General features: G+C 36.9%; 2 protein-coding genes and 1 pseudogene across 5 annotated transcripts; 2 read left to right on the forward strand and 1 right to left on the reverse strand.

Moving 5' to 3' along the window:
* The first annotated feature begins 1,712 nt into the window (after window positions 1–1,712).
* LOC149048333 (uncharacterized) lies at window positions 1,713–21,488 on the forward strand (annotated as a pseudogene). The gene is made up of 16 exons (XR_016184722.1): window positions 1,713–1,754; window positions 2,159–2,203; window positions 2,696–2,754; window positions 3,337–3,434; window positions 3,874–3,935; window positions 4,219–4,333; window positions 4,497–4,604; window positions 5,309–5,383; window positions 5,776–5,934; window positions 6,542–7,799; window positions 14,463–14,941; window positions 15,962–16,076; window positions 16,511–16,653; window positions 17,431–17,505; window positions 17,926–18,027; window positions 18,895–21,488. The product of XR_016184722.1 is annotated as an uncharacterized LOC149048333 (transcript).
* On the forward strand, window positions 8,973–13,460 carry LOC149048334 (uncharacterized). 3 transcript variants are annotated; one of them, XM_089202174.1, is made up of 11 exons: window positions 8,973–9,619; window positions 9,728–9,831; window positions 10,033–10,142; window positions 10,334–10,407; window positions 10,508–10,620; window positions 10,725–10,820; window positions 10,928–11,020; window positions 11,146–11,246; window positions 11,466–11,618; window positions 11,781–11,900; window positions 11,980–13,460. In XM_089202174.1, the coding sequence occupies exons 1-11, from the start codon at window positions 9,117–9,119 to the stop codon at window positions 12,127–12,129; spliced, it is 1,617 nt and encodes a 538-aa protein (XP_089058300.1). In that variant the 5' UTR covers window positions 8,973–9,116; the 3' UTR covers window positions 12,130–13,460. The 3 variants fall into 3 exon arrangements, 2 of the variants coding, with proteins under 2 accessions (XP_089058300.1, XP_089058301.1); XR_016185385.1 differs by lacking the exon at window positions 11,980–13,460 and having other exon boundaries at window positions 9,009–9,619; window positions 11,466–11,699; XM_089202175.1 differs by lacking the exon at window positions 10,725–10,820 and having other exon boundaries at window positions 9,036–9,619.
* Window positions 11,939–14,021, reverse strand: LOC149048335 (uncharacterized). The gene is made up of 3 exons (XM_089202184.1): window positions 13,828–14,021; window positions 13,467–13,695; window positions 11,939–12,878 (listed from the first exon to the last, which is right to left on the reverse strand). Exons 1-3 carry the CDS (start codon window positions 13,843–13,845, stop codon window positions 12,568–12,570), a joined length of 558 nt encoding a protein of 185 aa, XP_089058310.1. The 5' UTR covers window positions 13,846–14,021; the 3' UTR covers window positions 11,939–12,567.
* Window positions 21,489–21,584: the final 96 nt, after the last annotated feature.

Consider the following 21,584-nt stretch of genomic DNA (forward strand, 5'->3'; position numbering starts at 1 on the left):
CTTGGTTCATAAAGCGCCTGTTATGCAGGCTGGAGGTATTTCTGCAAGTTCTTTGAGTTAACCAAAGATAACTTTATTTATCTTCGCTAAACAACACTTCTAGAGGTCTCTATAGAAATCGTTACGCGCGAGAATGTGGAATTTTATAACACTCCACATCGCGTATTCAGCCCTGCGGAGTGGTTCTCTTTCTCGCGCTCGCGGTGTGAATTGGTCATAGTTAACTCAAAGATTATTATTAGCCTCAATAGGCTTTTCAACAATTTTGAAGAGGTCTGGAAGGCTTTAAGGATGCGATAAGCACACGCAAGTTTGAAGTTGTGTTGTGGACAAGCTCTTAATGAAACTGAGAATTTCTAGTTACCTGGCTAGGGTTTCCTGGTTTCGGAGGAAAAATCATAAAAAAAAATCCAAAACAAAACTAAAGCAAGCTATAAAGTTGACTTTTCTGCTTTTTTTTTTTTTGCTGTAGGGATTGTTGCAAGGTGGGAAATTCGGGAATAACGAACTTATTAAGGAACCATTTGTGTTTGAAATATTTTAGGAAATATTATACCACTCTGAATCAAAAACTGAGATGAATGTCTTTCACAGCCAGTCAGAATATGCATGTGTCCAGACCAATACAAATATATAAATCAAACAAAGCAAGAAGGTCTGTTCAGTGAAAAGTTTATATATTTTTTTACCAAAACAAAGGCCGAAAACAGAAGCTATGGAGTATTTCGTGACAGTTTGCTAACGTGACCTTGGCATGTAACCGATTTCCGGGTCAGCAGAGGTCATAAGACCTTGTGATGGCTTGAAATCGTAACTAAACGAATTCAGAATCGAAGTCAACGGTTTCGAATGCATTTTAATTCTGCTTTTTCCCCCTGAAGAAACTATTTTAAAATTGTGGTAACGGAGTTTCGTCAAGCGATGACAGCTTCAGTTCGAAGTTGCGATCTCAATGATTTCACTGGTAGCAAAGTGGCTAAACAAACGTTTTTCAGTCGTCATATAAAAAGTTATTTACGGCTCTTACCAACACGGCTGAAAGCTAGAAATAACATTTTCACTCTAAAAACACATAATAAGCAACAGTAAGTAGTCCTTTTACACTAAACTTTGCGTTTAGTATGAATTCATTCAGCGGGCCGTCTAATTTGCATAAATTTGATTAACTTAAATTCTCAAATTGCTTACTCCAGTGTTAGGGCTGCATTTAATTTCCAGAGCTAAAACGTTCCCATAATTTACTTCAATAGCCAAGGCTTTATTCTACATGGGTTTTACTAGGAAGCGACATATACCAGAGGGCTTTTACAACAGTTAAAGTTCGCTTTCATTTTCTAACATTTCAAGAGACACAAATATGACCTTTTTAAACTTGTCGATTGCAAATGTTAAAAACTTCTTTCTTCAAATTTTTCTTTTAGGATTTTAAAGATTAAGAACGAAATAATACTCGGCTGAAGTTTCGATGTTAGGGATTGTTTTTTATGCGTTCACTGTTTTCTCGAAGTTGCGGTCGGATTCTGCTGTTTTTAAGCGCGAAAAGACAGCAATAAATCGATTTTTCAAACTTTTTGTTATTTCTCCCATACAATGAATCGCTTGAACCCAAAACTATTTTTTCTTGAATTAGGTCACTAAAAGGGATGTTTTGGCAAAAGAAAAAAAATTCCAATTTTTTACGAGTGTCTTGCGATTTTCGATTTTCTCGGAAAATGGCTCTTAATGCATATGACTGCGGAATTTTCTCTCTCAAGGTGACACAAACATCAACTGTAACAATTACTATCGATACTTTACGTATTTGCGGAATGCAAAATCATTAAAACAGCTTTTCTGAGGGGTAAGCTGTAACTAGCATGTACAAGCCCAAAAAATTCTTAATGGGGAGGTTTAATGATTGATTTTTTTTATATTTATTTATTACTTACACTTAAAAAACGGAATTTAATTTGTCTTCAAGTTCTTGTGTCATTGAAATTTCCCTGAGACATAACTTGCCCAATGGGCAAGTTAAAAAAAAGACCGATTCACTATCCTGATGGAAAAATGCACTAGCCATAGGCTATTGGAAAAGATTACTTTGAATGCTGCAAGTTGTGAAGAATGTTGGTAATACCCATGCAGACACGATTTTAACTTTTTTCTTCTCCCTTTTTAGTTTGTGGATCATATTTTATCTGGAGAGCCCTTGTCTTTCAGTCAGGTAAAATCCTACCAGATTTTTCTACTGAATAAAATTAATATTTAGGAGGTCTACTTCTGAATTAGTAGAAGCTCACAGTAACATGGGAAATGAACCACACAGTTTCAATACAGAAAAGTGCTTTGTGACAAATAAGCATTAGATGACACAGAATTTTGTTTGTCTTAGCAAAGAGAATTGTCAACACGTCGCCTACCAGTTCTGTGATTTCTAAGCTACCTTATCTTTGGTTAACTTGAGATATACATATACACATTATGTCTTTGTTCATTTCTACAATTTATAACAAAATCAGTTGAGACACTTTGCCCCAAAGGACCCATCTGACATTTTGATGACATCAAAAGGGGAAAAAAACTCCCCCCCCCACTTCCTCCATGCAATGTTAAGCCGTGCATCCCACTTCATGTCAAAATCAACTTCTCTATGGGCACTTACTGTTCATATGAACTTAACATTAATTTTTTCAATATGTGTGTGTTTGGTACATAGGATGACATGTCAAGGCTCAGAAGAGAAATGGCAGGGGAGATAAGAGACAAAAGATTACGGTTTGTGAAACTTAAAATATGAATAAATTTGGCCTTAAAATTACAATTTTCTTTATTTCAAATGAACAAAAGCTAGAACCCGCATATTCTTAGCTTTTAAAGTTTTTTGGCTATCTTTGAGGAAAATCTTTAACATTCCCCTTGCTGTCTTCGAATAGGTCAATCTCCAGTGATTGTAAATGTTATGCTATAATATTCATGGAACATATATATTTTATATGCTCTGGACTCATGAGGGAAAGGATCAGGGATACCCTTTAACTACCTTTTATACTTCTAGCCTTAAAGAGCGGATGCAAATTCGGGAATTTACCATAATTATGGTAAATCAAAAAGCTTTCCTGGAATTGTAATGTTTCATACCGTAATAACTTGATTTGGCACCAAATTTCTATACCATTCCTCGTTATTCATTGCAGATTTGCTACTTTTACAGGTACCGTTATTTCTCTACTCATTTGTGTCTCAAGTGCCCAGTCTCCAAATGACTAAGCACCCTGTTTCAAATAAGCACCCACCCTTGAGATGCCATAAGTAAATAAGTACACAGGGCACTTAATCAAATTATAACTGTATCTACAGATCTGAAGGGACAGAGCTTTTAAGTGATCAAATGCATCCACCAGTCTGCAAAATTCAGGTTCTCCAGGCATCCAATTGTAAAGGGCAGCTTTTTGATGGTATGTAATGTACAAGAACCTCAATAAACTGAACCGTGAAGGGAAATGAAAAGTAGATAGATAGATAGATAGATGGTTTATTAAAATCACATCGCAGCCTGAAGGCTGAATCAAGTAACTTTTATAACTTTTAAAAGGACAATAATAATCTATGATAAATCTATGTTAAATATATTGGTAAAAATGTTTAAATTTGTAGGTCAAGTCATTGGGTTCTAGGAAAAGACATTGCCGTTGTACTCAGTAATCCTGGGTGCAAAATTACCTGGTCAATTTTGGAATTAGTGTCTTGATTTAACATTAGAATTTTACTCGACTTCGTTGTCAGTGGTGCTTGTTTTCTCTTGGTCCTTGTTTTCTAGCTGTCTATAATAGTGAGTGTATGTATAATAACAGAACAGAAAAAAAATTAGTCATTAATAACCATCCTTCTCTTCAGAATCAGGCTTTAGGAGTCAAATTCAAGAAAAGGATAACGCATCTGACTGTATCAATGATATGGTAAAGGCTTTGTACGGTCATTTTGTAATGTTTTCAGATTTGAAATACCTCAATTAGAGAAAAAATATGTCGCAAATTGACATTAGAAAGCCAGACTTGTGCATAGCAATATGTATCAAATACTGCATGGTAATAGACTCTTGCTTGGTGCTGAGCCTTTTGGATATTGAATAACTGCTGGTGAGATGTTCAAGAGATCAGATGGGAAAGGTCAAAGATCTAACTCACCATCTTTACAGTGCCATGTAAGTGGACAATGTTTGTTTTGTTTAGTCTTCGTTAGGATCTTGTTTCCGATAGTGCCAGTGAGCATGAAAGTGAAGAGTTAACTTTTACTTCTGCAAGTTCCTTGTATCCTACTCTTAGCAGGTCACCTGCAGAGGCCTCAAGCTTAATAGGTATGAATTACGAATTAGGATATTTTTTTATCAATTAGCATTCAAGTACACTGTAAAGTACATGCCACTATCTACCACTGTCTTTCGATTCTATCTCTTTGCAATCCCGCCCAATAAGAGGTTTGTAGGGTTTATTTTCCAGTGTGATTCTCTGTCTTTTTAGAGCCTCAACTGCTTGCCGAAAAGAACATTGGTTCAAAGGATCCAAAGAACAATATTCATGTTGATGATGTGATTCTAGATCAGGACTGTGGAATTCAGAACTCTAAAAGTAAGTTGACATATGTGAGTGCATGGTCTAACTTTACTACACAGAACCTACATACTTTTGTTACAAAGTTCTGTTTCTGAACACTTAAGTGACCATCATCGTGAAACATGTGACTTAAACCCTGTCATTAAAAGCTCATGTAAGTAAGTGCTCCCCTAAATGATGGCGACCTCCTTTGTGAAATATAACCATGCCTGCATCTTGATGCGTATGTTGATGTTGAACTCTCAACTTGAAAGTTGACGTGTTGTCAACTTCGATTTACATGTATGGCAGGATTGTTAACTCACCAACCAAAGTTCATTTTTTTTTTGGTGGACAGTGCATGTTTAAATCTTACAAAATCTTAAAAAATACTAAAACTTATCAAGCAGATGTTATCCTGATCTAACATCAAATTCTCATTACTAATTTACAAGAAAATGAGTGGCAGCGAGAGGGGAAAATTAACAATCAGATCTTGGGAGTTAAAGGGTTAAGGAGAAGTGTTGTTTTTCAGTGAACATGACTGTTGATTGACCGCGTTTAAACACATGCAAATAAATACATAAGTCATATAACTGACAATACAAACTGTGAGAAATTGAAATTGAGCCAGTTGTTAATGTATAAGTGAACAGATTACTTTTTTCAGCTCAATATAAGAGCAGTGTAAGTAGTAATATGAGAAACATGTTTAAGGCAAATATTTTGTGTGATCGTAGGTACCAGGAGGCAAAAATTGAAGAGAAAAGTTGTGTTTTCCAGTATGTCCTCCTCTGATGAAGAAACAAGTACAGGTACTTGTAGCAATGCATCGTTTCTTGTAATAACATTGACCTATATTCATTAGTTTTTCACTCAGATATATGTTGGCTCGCAAATAACCGTGAAAGTTTGGAATTTGTCACTATAGTAAAAGATAAACTAGTCTGTTTGCTGGTTTCTTAATCTTTTTCCTAATAAACCAGAGCGATCAAAATGGTCATAAAATATATATTGGCCGTGAATTGTCAGTGAGCTGATGATGTAATGTTAGTTTAGAGTTTAATGACAGTAGGCCAAAATGTTTTATGGGAGCTGTTTAACAACTCCAATTTTACTGATTTAAATATCAACTGTCAGCGTTCTTGTCTAAAATGTTATAAGCAAATACAGTGACTAAGATTCCTTTTCTGTCACTGTCTCAAAGGTAAAACAAGTCGCCCTAAAGAGATAACAGAGGGTTTAGAAGGGTCAAGCGATGACAGGAAGTGTCTGGCAAAAGCTTGTCATAGCGAGTTAACCGAGGAAGAGGATTGTTTAAGCAGTAAAACAGTGTTCCCCACACAAAAAAAACACAATACAGGAGGTAAGTAGTCTTTAAAATTAAAGGAAACCGAAGCAAAAGCTAAAGCAAAGGCAACTGTGACCTTTTTTTTTACAAAAAAAAAAGGCTGTTACTATCATTTTATAGCAGCGTTACGAAATCTCTTGTTTCTGTTGTTAGTATGCATATGTTTTACTATAAGCTTCAAGTTTAAGTGCCCTGGCTAATTCTTTTTTAAGGTTTCAAAGTGATCAACTTATTTTGTACTTCAAATCCTAATGGAAGCAGATGACAAAAATTGAAAAGTTTTCAGGAATTTATGAAACAATTAATACATAACATGAGGTAGCTCTAAGGAGCCTTTGATGAAGAATAACGTTCAGTTTTGTTAAAAAATGTGGGACAAGTTTTTGGCAATTATTTTAATTTGAGTCAGTCAGGCAGCAATTATACTACACATTTTTGGGAACAAAATATTCATACATTTTCCTCTACATATAAACAGCTATAATCACAAAACAATTTTCAAACAAAGAAAATTTGATTGCCTTTAGATAAATAATTTGAAGTTAATGAATGGGAATTAAATTTAATGCTTTGAGTTTACATAAGTAGAAATTAATCTGTTGCTCTTCATAAATCCTTTCAGTGTTGGTACGATGTACTAAGAAAAAAGAAGGCAACGGAAGAGTTTACGATAAGAGGCAGGCTTGTTATTATTGTGGCAAATTGTTTTCTAAAGTTGCAAGGCATTATGAGCACAAACACCGGTCCGAAAGAGAAGTGGCTATGGCAGTCTCCTTCAATAAAGGATCCCCTACAAGAAAAAAGCATCTCGAAAAACTAAGGTTATTGGGTAACTATCACCACAATTTGACTGTATTAGAAACTGGAAGAGGGGAACTTATTCTCAAGAGACGTCCCGTCTCTGATGAAAAATGCATTCCTGGTGATTATCTACCATGCCAGTATTGCTTGGGCTTCATAAAGCGACAGGAATTATGGAAACACATAAAAAGTTGTGATTCTAAACCAGAAGGTTACGATGCCCCAAAATATCAGAGGGTGCAAGCCAAGGCTAGGCTGTTGTTGCCTAATCCCGCCACTTGTTCCAGTGACACCAGCAGTATATTACGCTGACTGTTCTTAACTATGAAAAGGGATGAAGTCTTCCAAGTTGCTCAAGACGACTGGCTCATAAACGAGGTGGGGTTGTTTTTGGTTGAAAAGTATGGTGAAAAGCAACAGCACCTTACTTCTCAAAAAATGAGGGAACTTGCTCGGCTCCTGACAGAACTTCGTGCAGCAGATTTCAGTCCAAATGCCCAGCTCAGTGATTTCATCAAGCCAGCGAAGTTTGACGTCGTCATCGGTGCAGTGAAAAGCCTTTCAAAGTTTCAGATTGAAGAAGGTGTCCAAAGAGTTGCAACACCGTCATTGTCTCTCAAGGTTGGTTATTCTCTAAAAAGGTGTGTTTCTATTCTTCGGGGCAAAGCCTTTCGCACAAAGGACAAAGATCTGCAAGAGGATACTGACAATTTTGAAAAACTTCTAGATTCTGAGTGGAGCCATCGTATCTCCCATCATTCTCTCAATACCATGGGAAAAAGCAAGTTTAACAAAATTCAAATATTACCTCTAGCAGAGGATCTTGAGAAACTGCGAAGAAGTCTCCTTTCAAAGATTTCTTCCAGCACACAGGTCCTTGCAGAACAACCTCAGCTAGAAGCATGGAGCCACCTCGCCCAGGCTACACTTGCCAGACTGGTTATTTTTAACAAAAGAAGGGGTGGGGAGGCATCAAAGATGCTTTCAGAAAGTTATCTTCACAGACCAGACTGGAAGCAAGTTAATAACCCTGAAATTGTGGCATCACTAAGTGGCTTTGAAAGAGAATTATCCAGACGGTGAGTGAGATTCTAGGTTAAAAGCCCATATAGAGGGTTAATTAATAAATTTATCAATTAGTAATAATAGAGGCCTTGGCTTAAACACGAAGGCGCGCTATAAATAGCTTGGCTCCTCCCCTTTGTTTCAGCTCAAATGCAAAACTCATCCAATATGGCGACCAACGGTCCCACCATGAGTGAAACGGTCTGCATAAAAGACACACTTTAAGTGTTTTTTTGTGTCAATAAACTAGAAGATATTGCGTCTTGTTGACTCTAATTACCATAATTGAGCTCATTTTGATATTATTTGGCATTAAGTTATCGTTCGGCCGCTCAAAGCGCGATCTGCAGTCGACGAGACACTCGTACAGTTGTCTTTTCAAAATTCGCGCCGTGTAACTTCGGCTTATGTCCCAAGCCCCTAATACACATTGGTTCTCCGAGCCTTCAGATTATTCTCATTGAAACTAGCGGATTTATGAAACATTCTATGCGCAATGCTCAGACTATTATTATTTGTGACAATATTCTGTGACAAAACCTCTAAAGTATGGATGATTTCGCAAGTAAGTGCGATTTTGAGACAGAATTTCACAACTCTAGTTCAGTTTGGGGAAAAGTCTTGGCTGTCGCTGCTCGAAAGATATTTTTATTGGGAAATTTATTCGTTATGGCTGAGGGAAATAACCCATCTGTACCCAAGAAAAAGCGTCCAACGGATCGAGGTCCTCAGTTCTCGTTCAACGTAGAAGTTCCTCGAACTCAGGAGAGCAGACTTCTCGGCATCAAAGACCGCAAAATTCCATGTATACCAATACATTAGAGAAGAAAATTATAAAATTTCCAAGAATTTTGATAGCATAGAATTCCCTGAAATGATAAATACTACATGAAAAGGCCAGCGGAGAGCATGTATATCATGAATATCATTTTTCAAGTATTTGAGCAGCCATTATACAAAATGGTTGTAAAAAGCGGAAATATATACTCGCCGATACTTGGCAGACGAAAAATGTATTCTAGAATCGTATTGTGGTAAAAGTAAGCCGGGAGCCCCGAGCACTATGCTACAGAAAACCTGAACAGGATGCAAGTCAGGCGAGTGTTATAACATTATAACTTGCATAACATATTAAGTCTTTTAAACCTCTTGAAGGCTTACGTTTTTTATTGTTCGTTACAGATATCCCTGACTCTCACCATAATCCAGAGAGTGTTGATATGGGATCCTCAGGTAGGAAATGTATTGGTATACATGGAATCTCAAGAAATATGGCCAGAGGCTTGTTGAATCTCACAAAAGCGACCACAAGCACACAGAATGCAGATTAAATGGAAGCTCTTCTGTTAGCTTTTGAGGAGAAAATTGAGAGGAAACGACTGACATCGAGCGATCTGAGCTTATCATCAACGGGAAGTCCGAACCCCTCTCTTCTCTCTACACCATCCACAACTGCACGGTTTTCAATTCCTTCAGCTTCTTCTACTCCATCTTCGCGTATTTCTTTGCCTTTCAGTGATCCTTTTTCTCCAATTTCTCTTCCACAAGCAGAACGTACGCCACAAAGAATGCAAATCACTGCATCTTCAGCAGAGAACGACTCCATATATCTCTGCAGCGAAGAATCTCTACGAACTCTGTTTTCTTTTTTCTGTAATACGCTATCGACATCATGTTGTTATTGTGGAAAACCCCTCGATTGCGAATCACTTGTCTTCAATCGACAGAGTCATGTCGTGTCAGTGACAACTTCATGCGTTGGTGGAGATTCTTTCAAGTGGCTCTCCTCCCCCATCATGGGAGGATCTCCTCCAAAGTACTATGTAAATTTGAGGTGAGCACTCTTTTATTTTTGCTCGAAATTTACTGAAATTTATTATCTCGGTATTTTAGAGTTTTTGTTTTTTGTAACTGGTCACTTATCTGTCTCTCTTTTTCATAGATTGATTCATGGAGTATTTTCCTGTGGCTTGACAGAGACACAATACACAAGTTTCTGTCAAGCAGCCAACATCGGGTCAGAGGAAGAAAAGACCTTCGACACAGGTTAGCAATGCACATTCTCAGATGCTCTGAAAATCATGTAGTCTTTCTCCTTGCAAGGAGAAGGCAGTCAACAGCAGTTTGCAGGTTGTTAAATCATGAATGTTCTATCAAGATAGCTCAAACTGACTGAACTGTTCCTTCTTTGGTTTCTGCCCTACCAGATGCATTCTAAAATACTTCTATTTTTAATCACTTCAACAGTCTTGAAAAAGCTTGGTTACTTGACAGTCGTGAAGAGGGTTTCCAATGAGTCGATGTTGGCTGCTCAAGAACAAGTGAAGAGTAACCCTGCATATGCTGTGAATGGAGAGGTACAAGTAGTCATTTTAACTTCATTTTGTCTTTGGCCACATACTTATACACCTGCCATACTCGGAGTATATTATGTAGACTGGCACGTACAAAGATATAAAATCTTATATCAGATTGTAAACCTTGAAAATATCTGTGAGTAGAGAAATGTGACCATTTTTATGTTTTGATTTCTACCATTTTCCTGCAGTGTGTTATAACAGATGCAAGGCATGATTCCAGTCGATCAGCAGCACACACAACAGTGTCAGCCCTTTCTTTCTTGTGAGATGCTTTCTACTCGATTTCTTTGTATGATATGTTGAACCTCTATTGTGTTCAACACCATTCCTAAAATCATTTCATTTGCACTGATTATCTTTAGGACCAAAAAGGTGTTAGCAGTTGTCAACTGGAGTAAGGCCAATGAAACTTCAGCAGTAAGCCGTGAGGTCCCTATGACAAAAGAGCTGTTGACTTATCTCTGTGAGACACAAGGTATGATAAGTTTGCATCCTCAATAATATCAGATCACATATGTAATACAAATATGGAGATCAGAAGTATATTTTATAATGCAACTAAAGTAATTCTTTTTTCAGGGTTCCATGTTGCAGAGGTGGCACATGACTTTGTATTACAGCTAAAAACATGGATCTTGTCAAAAGGAATGCTTAATTCCTTTGACTCTTGGCATGGTACTCAGTATACACTTGTATTTTTTGGCTCATTTTGTCTTGATGATTATGACTATTTCTTGAAAATTAGCCTTTTATTGGTATTAAAATTTTTTGTTTATTTTCAGGTGCGAAGTCTGTGACTAAAGCAATGAAGAAAGTTGCCTCAAGACCACAGAGGGATGAGGGCTCAAAGTGGTTTTTTGAATTGTCCGACAAAGGTAAGATATCTCTCTTATGAGAGTCATCGGAAGCTATATTCTCTCTACAATGATCTGCAGATGTCAAATTCCTTCTTGATATGAGATGAATACAATGGAATATAATAATTGTGAATATTTTACAGTGAAAAGTACAAGGACTCATGTGTACTTCTGCATGAAGAACAGTCCACCCACTGAAGAAGAATTTCAGGGTACACTGTTGAATGTAGTTGACCATTACCAGGTAATTTGAATGACTGTTTATTGAGAGAACATAGTATTTTGTTTTCATTTTTGTAAGTACCTTTTGTTGTGTTATTCTAGCAAGATATGACATGATCATTACCTCAAAGATTGCACATATTTCTTTAATAATGGTGAACAAGAGACATAATATTTACTATAATTATTACTACTGATTTATTAATCTATTTTTCCATAACTTGGTGTATTTATTACTCAGGGAAATCATGTCAGATGCCATGCAGAGTCACGGTGCAAGCAGAATGGCTATGTGATGAGCAAAAAACTTTTAACTAAACCTGAAGTAGTAGCTGCCTACAGGAAAGCCATTATGAGCACTTCAATTTATAGGCATGCATCAGACTACATGCAGGTAAATAATTGACACATGCTGTATGTTTATGTTTCTTTGCATGAAGAAGTTTATCTCTTCTTCCAAATTAATGATGTTGAGGTAAGGGCCATAAATGAGTTGAACAAAATAATTCATTTTCCAGTTAAAGAAAAATCACCAATAATTTGTTGCCTTCTTTAGTGCAGGGAAACATATTGGATTGAGTCTCTCCATTCAGTGATGCTCATTTATGCTGCAAAGCGGATTCATTATGGGGATGACTCATACAACATGCGCATGGAGTTAGCCATTCTTGATTGGGTAAGAAACTTATCTAAATAACTTTGGCACTTTTTGGATTCACTGCTTTCTCATGTTTATTGACTCATTTGTCTTACAGAATGAAAATGTGAATCGAGAAGCATCGTCTCTACAGATGTACCAACATGCCAGGCATCCAAATCGCTTGGCAGAGACCAGGGTGCTTACTTCAAAGACATTTCATTTCAGAGAAACTATCTGGTCTACCTTTTTTAATTTAAACAAATGATGTCTCATCTGTTTTCCATTGCACCACAGTTTCTGTGATAATTACAACTAGGAGCCCAAATGTCCTGTAAAATATGTGAGGTCATTAGGGAGGACCAATTCTACCAACTGCTGGTACTAAGTGATGAAAACATGAGTATGAGGTTTGACACTAGGTATTTTCCAAGCAGACTCATTATCTGTTACTTTTCTCTGCACTGTATATCTTTTCCTAACTTATAGGAAAGTCACTATAATTTGCTGTGTGGACATTATAAAATGGACCATAAACAATTTGGTACTTGGGCTCTCTTTGACGTGGGCATTTGAATGAGAATTTTATTATTCCCTTTTATGCCCCATATAGGGAATACCAGGAGGGTTAGGAAACCTTGACCTCACATCTTTTATAACATATGGGGAATACCAGGAGGGTTAGGAAACCTTGACCTCACATCTTTTATAACATATAGGGAATACCAGGAGGGTTAGGAAACCTTGACCTCACATCTTTTATAACACAATTGGGCATCCTTTCCCGCACAGCATTAACGTGGTCCCCCAGTTCGACTTTTCTAGCCTGATAAATAGGGTCTTTCCAGAGCCCACATTTTTTCAATGCTCTCCAGTACGTCTTGTAATCTTTTCTTCGTCGCGCGTGATTTTGAATATGTGCTTCGCGATAGCCGAGGTATTCACGACTGTCGGTCATTACACATGGCGTTTGCCGACAGTAAATACACATTTCGAACTCGTCCCCTCTTGCATCAGCTATTGTGGAGACAAAGTAAAACAACTATTAGAGCGAAAGCGTAACTGAACAGTCATGAAGTCTGATATGATCGTACAACTGGTCTTCCCACCTGCATTTTATTTTGGACAATTTTTATGTACATTTTTCATGTTTCATTGACAAGTTTGCCCAAGGTGTAGTATAAAATATTGCAATAAATACAACCTGTAGTTCTAAAGAAATAACTCTTTTCAAAACATTCTTAGGCAGGACAAAACGTTCTGTAGGTGTCACGCAAGGCTGCATTTCGGAAAATGAAGGCATCAAAAGGAAGCAGTCTAAGACATGAACTGTCGCATCATACGAAAAAATCTGTGGTTTGCAAGTATATTCTAACTAGTATTTCCTAGTTTGTAAAAACTCTGCAATTAGTTACTTCTGAGAAATTATAGTGTTACGCGAGTGTTTCAATCTTGGTGATACATTATCACAGTGATTGTTAGTGTCGAACTGTAGTCCTAAGTTACCTTTCTAACGTATTGTTCCAAAGGTCAAGGATCATCCAGTATTGTTGTAATCATATTATACTAAGATTAAAAAAAAAGAAAAAGAAAAAGAAATCGCACCATTTGTGGAGGAAGCCCGTACAGATGATTCGTTTCGCAACATCGACGCCTGGACATGTTGAAGTGAATCGGTGGTCGGCAATGGTCCACTCGCACGCTCCAGAACTTCGCCTGCAACAGTCGCTCTGCTTCTATTTTTCTTCCGCTGGGTTGACAGCACTTCCCCTTCGCATTGTTGAAGAAATGCCTTGAACATTTCTTCATCTTTTCTTTTTATTCTTACAGTTATCTAAATCCAGTATTGAAACAGACATGAAATTACGCCATGGCAATTTTGGGTGATGGCGAAGCGAATCATTTCGAATTTCAAATTTACCGCCAAAAACGAAGACGGTTTCGTTCGGAGGAAGGTAATACAAACCTCAACAAATTCTTCCATTTTGATGAAAACATAGAAATTTACCGAGAAATGCGCCTCTGGTCAGTGCCTTGCATTGACTGCAGCTCAAGCTGTTTTGGAGTTCTGTATGCCACGACGGTTGATTGACAAATGATCCAGAGGTACCTAAGGCACCTCTCCTTTTATAGCGCGCCTTCGTGTTTAAATAATGAAGGAAGGTCAGCCTCATTGTGGTTGAAACATCCATTCTCCTCCACCCTCCCACAGTGGGTTTATTGGTTTAAACCCTCTATACATCATGAAATATCCAGTCTAAGTCGACACCTTCCTCAGTTCAAAAGTTTAGCCTTAAGCGTGGTCCCCTTCCCCTTGAAATTTCAACAACTCCCTACAGGGTAACACATTGCACATCTTGACGTCATGATGTCACAATTGCAACAGACAGTGGGAACATTTTAGGAAGTCTTCCAAATTGTTCAGCATAATGACGTGTTCTTCTGATGTTAACGATGAGTTTTTGGGCCGTTACAAAGACCACATTTTCTATTTTATTTATTATTTTCGAATACCAAAGAAGGCATCTCTTCAAATTGAATTTGTAAAATATTCTTTGAGCTAATTTAATTTATGTTTTAATTATCTTAATTTTTAAACAGATTAGATATGGTTGAGATTCGTGGCAAGAGGGGCAGAAAGGTACCAGTAATTTTGACACCGGAGGTGAAAGATAGCATTGATCTCCTCATCAAGACAAGAAAAGCTGTGGGTATTCCAGATGAAAATCCATATATATTTGCCAGGCCAAACAGATAGTCACTCGACCACATGAGAGCATGGGATTGTCTACGGAACTTTGCTATGGATTGTGACCCACCTCTGTCAAACCCCACAAATATAGGCAGTACCAAGCTCAGAAAGTATATAGCAACCATTTCTCAAGTCCTCTCTCTAAAAGAAACAGAGGTAGACTGGCTAGCAAGGCACCTTGGTCATGATATCCGAGTGCACAGGGACTTCTACCGTCTTCACGAATCGACAATTGAAATTGCTAAAGTGAGCAAGCTACTTCTTACAGTCGATCAGGGTGAAACAAGAAAGTTTGCCGGGAAAACACTGGCGGAAATTGAGTTAAATGGTTAGTACAAGATTGTAGGTAATTTCAATTTCATAACTAATTTCTCTTGTTCTTATGTCTTCATTGTTCTTGAGAGCCACAAACTAGTAATTTTTGTTTTTAGAAATACTTTTAGGGTGCTAACTATATTATAAAAGAGAAAAGAAACATCGGTTACTAACAAATCGAGTTACACGAAAAAGCGATCACCTCGCATGAAGTCTAAAACGCTTCACGCTTCGTTCAGCCAGCCTTGTCCCACGGCACATCGGTCACTGTTTCAAAATGGCGGCAACGCGTTTGTAAATTCACGTGGAGGATTGTAGATGCCACATTTCATGCAGAATTTGCTTATTCCTGTACTTATGTCCTTGAAGTATTCAGAGGATGGAAGATTAAGGAACAACACAAAAAGGGTTGATCTTCTCGTTTTCAAAACAGCCTTTTTTTTTTTAAATATGTCAAGCACGATACACTTACATTCCAATGGGAAAATGCTAATACACAACTACTTATGGGGTCTACTTGCAATACTTAAGGGGGACATACTAATACACAGTTGGTTAAACGGACTACTTGCCATACTTATGACCACATGCTTATTATAATACGCAACTGTTCATAGGGATTACTTGCCATACTTATGGGACATGTCTAACTTCTTACCAGAGCCATAATCTTACGATTACTTTAACACAGTAGCTGTAAATTAGTGAAGATGTTTATTCATTTTTCTTTGAGATGTTTACATGTATTTAATAATATCATTGTTATTATTATATTAAAAAAGTAATATAAAACATTTAAACCACAGCACCCTTTTATTTTTGCTAAATATAGCATCATTTGCTCTTAAGCCCAGTTTATACACATAGTGGTAGATAAGATCAACCACCGTAGTCTGCAGCTCAGCTAATTTATTCTAATACATATACAATATTTGATAGTTAAACAAACCCACCACAGTTTTTCATTGTCTGGAACCCTTACTTCAACTATGTTAAATTAAGATAAAATCTGCATTCTCATACTCTTTTCTAGACATTGCAGACCCAGATCTTTCAGATGCCGATAATTTGGCTAACGCTGACAAGGACAGTGACACCAATGGCAGGGACAGTGACACCAATGGCAGTAAAAGAATTTCCTCACGTTTGTGTATTCCCATGCTAAACTAGAAAAAAAAAATGAAAATAAAAGTCCTCTTCTTATAAAGCAGAAATAAATGAAATAAAAATATATTTCCAAAAAAAAAGGAAAATCTGCGGTTGAGGTGCCTTCATTAAAAAAATTGCTGGTTGAAACGCACTGTCTTAGTAACTGTGAACATGATTGGTATATTCTGCTGTCACAAAAAATGCACTGACCCTTTTTCTAACAGGCACAAAAGGCTATTTCCATTACCAAACCAATAGTTGCGGGGCTGTGTGTTTCCGAGAACACTGTTAGTTGAAGAAACAAGATAAATCCTTTATGGGAGTGGGCTCATGCTGAATTTACACCAGAAAACCACTAGTTTCGGCTGCTTTGGCTAATTGATGAAATGCTAAAAATAGTTCCCATTTTCTGCCTTTCTCCCTTCTGGTTTAGTCTTTTCTACCATTTTAAAGATTCTCTGACATTGATTTGTTTTCACTTTGTAGTGCCTAATTGCAAAGTACGTGCAAAGAGGTCAACCTTCCCTAAAAAATGCAAAAGTCTAGCTAAGGACAGTGCAATGCTGAAATCAACGAGTAAGTATTACTGAGGTGACAGCGAGACGTGATATTTTAAAAAAATTCTGTTTAAAGCCTAGCAGTAGTCAACGGTATCTGTTCTAGAGAAAAAAACTGTTCATTAAGCACTTTCCTGAGCTAATATGATTTAAAGTATAGCTTAGTATAGTTTGGGCACAACTTTCCAAGTTCCTGGAAAGGTCTACTCTTTTGGTTTCCTGTTAACGGTTTATTTTAATTTGGGAATTTTCAATCATTACCTGGGAGAGTTTTTCCTTTATATCGATGTAAGATTTCCTGGCTTGGAGCTCAAATGGTTTCATATCTGAATGGGTCAATAGAACACCTGTCATTCTCCTACCTTATTGACTTCTCCTTAAGTCTCAGGAAATGATGGGGTTTCTGATTCACTGTCTTTGATATATAACTGAATTTAATAATGTAGTTTTCATGATAGACAAATTTATTTTCATAACAGAAAAACTAACTCCACAAAACTTATATACTTTCTCGACTTCGATGTCAGAATGTTTATTTGAACTTGATAATGAACAAGATGCAATGCACAAACTCTTGTTAATCAAGCAAGTGGCCTAATAAATTGAATGATTTTGCTCTATTTTGCTCTTTCCCAGTATTTTGGAAAAATTTTCATTTGGGGAGTCTATTAGACAGGGGTATGATTTACTTAGATGGGCATTTAATAAAAACTTAAAAGCGTATGCCTCGGGCGTTTGTTACACAAGAGGCATTTATTAGAGTCAATTTTACAATTTATCGTATACCTTTTTTTAGATCTTGCGGGCTCAGATCCCTCAGACATGGATGGGGAACTTAATGATGACTGTGATGAAGACATTGCGATTGATGGTAAGGAGAAAACCTTACCAGGTTTCTAATCCCCAACATTTAGTTTGTACATAGTCCTGTAACAAAAAGCAATGGAAATAAGAGCACTGGTTAAGCCCTGCAGCTTGATGAAAAAAATGAAGACCCCCATAGGTAAAAAAACAATATGAGCAACATTTTAATACACACACTGTAGCTTAAAAGATGTTTATAATCGTGTGCCAACCACATAGGTTGCAGTGGTTGCAAATAATAATGTTCCTATGACAGTAACCTATACAGAAACAGTGCATGTAAGTTGACCCTATTGTGAGCGTCTGTATGAGCATTTCTTATGAAGGCTGTGATTGCTACTGATAAAACGCAATCTGTAGGATTTAATTTAATCTTGGTGCAAAATCCCACCAGCTGTTACCAATTGATATGTTTATTCTTGTGTAGCACTCAAACTGCCTGCAAAGAAGTCAAAGACCCCCAAAAACCGCAGCAGTCGCAAAAACCCAGACATGGAAAATGCAGACCGGGGAATGCCTAAGTCAAAGAGTAAGTAGAGTAAATGTTCCAAAAGGAGGAAGAGTTAGCTGAAAGCTTACTTTTTATTCTCAGGAAATGATAGAGTTTGGACTCAACACCTTTGATATAGAATTAAATGTAATTTCTAGTTTTTTAAGATATTAGTAGTAACTGCCGAAAGTTAGTGCCGAAACAAGAAAGTTCCCTCCCTTTGCAACAGGAAGAAATGAAATATAATGACAATATATTTCCAAAACGAAAATAAACTACATCCTCCCTGCCCCTGACTGGATTTTCTCTGTCCATGATAGGCCTCTTCATTGAAATCAGAATGAATGCCAGATTTATCAGCTGCTATTACATCAGCCACTTTACCTTTTGGCAAGAAGTTTTTGCTGAGACCAATTTTTTCAAAGGAACCTTAAAGGAAGTTTCTTTCATTAAATGCATGTAAAAAAGAACAAAACAATTGCCCAAGACACTTATCAGAATTTAATAACAAGAACATATTTAAGCGGCTCACGCAATCATAAAACAGTGAAATATGCCGCACACCAAAAAAACATTGTGTTTACATGTTGTGTTCATCTTGATGGAAAATGCTACCAGCGGTTGTCAATGGTGGTGACATTCTGACATGACGTAATGTTTATAAAAAGGGAAATTTTCAGGCAAGCCAGCATCCTCAGTTTTTATTTGTTTTTACTTTCATAGCACTCAAAGTGCGTGCAAAGAAGTCAAAAACCCCCAAAAAACGCGGCAGTCACCAAAACCCAGACATGGAAAATGCAGACTAGGGAATGTCAAAGTCAAAGAGTAAGTAGAAAAAATGTTACAAGGGGAGGAAGTGTTAGCTTAAAGCTTAATTTTTAAGATTTTTTTGCTTTTGCTTTGCAGGGTCTGTTAACCATGTTTTGTGGGCAGAAGAAGAGAAAAAGGCAGTTTTTAAGCACCTCAGTACATTTATCAGACAAGGAAGATGTCCAGGCAAATTGGACTGTGAGAACTGTATTTTAAATGCAAAGGGTACATTGGATGGTGGGGATTGGCGTGCTGTTAAATATTATGTTAAGAATCAGGTTGACAAGAGAAAGAGGGTTCTTGCCCCAAAGAATAGTTAAGTGAACTTATCTAAGGGAAATCCCCACCCCCTGCTCTTAATGAAAGCCCTGACACCATGCTAAAATTCAACCTCAAGAGCCACAAGGACAACAAATTTAGCAGTAACTCATGATAATTAGGGGGTGTTTGTGTGTTTCCAAATATACCCAATATTACCAGTCATAGTTTGTGTGGGTTCCCTGTGATTCAAATACAGGTAGCATGTGTTTAATTATACCATAGTTTTTTAGATATAAGCCTATTCCAAAACACCCTCCCTCAAGGTAAGCCACCAATTCTCAGATGCAAACCTTCTTATGATAGTAAGGTCTAATAACCTCAACTTTTTTTTCGAATAACCAAGCATGACAGAAATTGCATACCAACCAAAATTCGTAAGCTGCTGCACAGAACTATTGTTTTTCATCAACATTATAAATCTTTTGGGTGAAAGGACTTTATCTCACCCACTATAGTGCACCCAAGCTCATAACCATTAAATTGGCTTTGTCAATATACATATACAATGTAGTATTGACATTAGAATTTTGATAAGTCTTAGAAGCAATATGTTATCCATTTGAAAGCCCAACTCATTTTTATTCATTGGACAAAATCTACCATCTAAAACTGAGCTTCCTTGAAATTGTTGTTCTTCACTTAGCCCTTGATTGGAGTACTAGGGTGTAACCAATAAAGAGAGTTTAGCGTTATATACTTTAACTTTGTCAGACATGGACAATACTGGGCAAATTAAATTCAAATACCATAGGGACTGACATGCTGTTTAAGATTTTTTGAAAAATCAGATAGACAAGAGAAATAGGGTTCTTACCCCTAAGTATAACTAGGGAATTGGTATGTTTTTGTCATCTCATAATATATAACTAATCCTGTGCAGGGTCATCTACTGTTTTTTCCAAACCCTTCCAATCTCAGGGCTGTCACTAGGATTTAAAGTTTACAGTTAAATACAAAAAGTAGAAGGGGAATTAAGTAGCTAGGGATTTCTTTTTTTGGTTTTATTTTTCTTCTATCCCTTATGAAAGTAGCTAGGGGTTAACTTCATAGTCGCCAAGGAAAACCCTTAGTCCACTGCCGTTAACGACTACCCCGATACCTGGTTTGACCCCAAGAGCCGCAAGAACAACAAAATACAAAGAGCAAGATAATTACTATATTCATTATGAATTTCAACATAACTGTTAACATCATGATAATTGAGGAGTGCTTTGCTGTTTCCCGAAATTTCCCAATATTTAAAAAATGACTAAAAGTCGAAGTTTGTGTGATTCTCCTGATTCAAAGGCAAACAGCATATTCATTTGCCTCAATTGTCTTCATAAATAATACAGCCCCCTTATATCTTATTAATCAAGTCTGTAGATTCTCTTCATTTGACTGCTGTCATTGAAGGTGAACCCTAAAGTTACTACTCACAGCATTATTGAATTGTATGATTAGCCAGGATCTAAGGCTAATATAAATGTTTGGGTTATTGTTATAGCGAATACACCATAAATTTTCGATATAAGCCTATCTCAAAGTAGCCTTCCACAATGTGAGCCACCAATTCTCAAATGTGAACATCCTGATAGTAAGCTCCAATGGCTCATTTTACTGACCTTACATTCTTACCAATACTCGTAAGATGACTATACAGAACTTTTGTCATCCATATCATAACTGTTTGCTGAAAGAGTGTTTTTCACTCAAAATTCTGTAGCTACAGAATTGGCCTTGTCAAGTTGTGAATTTACAAAGCATGATTGTCATGAGAATTTTGCAAAATATTAGACGAAATTTACCATTCACATAGGTCCAACTAAATTTTAAGTGGTCAATATCTTCCCCCAACAATAAGCTCCCATGAAAATATGGGCTTAGGGTTATATCCAAAAATTTTATGGTATTTTAGGTCTCCCTTACTTGATCATCGATAATTCTAGAAGTGGATTTTGGTATATACTAACTAAGAGTGCTTCATGTAGCTCTTCATGGAGGTTGAGTGATAACCACTGAGAGAGTTTAGCATAGTCATCGTTACAAAAACATTATAATTGAAAATATTAAGTTTAACTGTTATCAACGAGGCTTTGTGAAACAAACATCGGAGGGTTGTGAAACTTAACTAAAATTTAAATCAAATTTTAGTTGCCAATTAGCATGGGGTGCAGAACATCTGCGCTACTTTCTGGCAATTCTGACTCAGGTTGATAACTCTTCGGTAACAGTTAAATAGACATTGCTGCTTAGAAGTGAAAATGACTGAATGGTCAAAACTTGCATTAAAGTGTTCCAGTTCCATTAACTTCAAACTTCTTTCATCTTCTTTTTTGTGTGAAAAGGCCCCTGAAGTTCCACGATCATTAGGAGATCTGACCAACCTGGCATTAACCCAAATTCTTAGAACATCCCAAGAACATGCCCAGGCTGAGAGTCAGTTCAGAGAGTCTTTATTTTGCACAATTTAAATTTTGTTTTTG

Source organism: Pocillopora damicornis, chromosome 3 (assembly GCF_964200805.1).
Source record: "Pocillopora damicornis chromosome 3, jaPocDami1.2, whole genome shotgun sequence".
Taxonomy (NCBI): Eukaryota; Metazoa; Cnidaria; class Anthozoa; order Scleractinia; family Pocilloporidae; genus Pocillopora; species Pocillopora damicornis.

Coding starts and splice junctions, on each gene's coding strand:
- LOC149048334 (XM_089202174.1), top strand. CDS start 9,117: ATGGAAGCTCTTCTGTTAGCTTTTGAGGAGAAAATTGAGAGGAAACGA. Junction 9,620..9,727: donor AAGTACTATGTAAATTTGAG/GTGAGCACTCTT, acceptor TCTTTTTCATAG/ATTGATTCATGGAGTATTTT. Junction 10,408..10,507: donor GTGTCAGCCCTTTCTTTCTT/GTGAGATGCTTT, acceptor GATTATCTTTAG/GACCAAAAAGGTGTTAGCAG.
- LOC149048335 (XM_089202184.1), bottom strand. Junction 12,879..13,466: donor ACGGGCTTCCTCCACAAATG/GTGCGATTTCTT, acceptor TCTCCACAATAG/CTGATGCAAGAGGGGACGAG.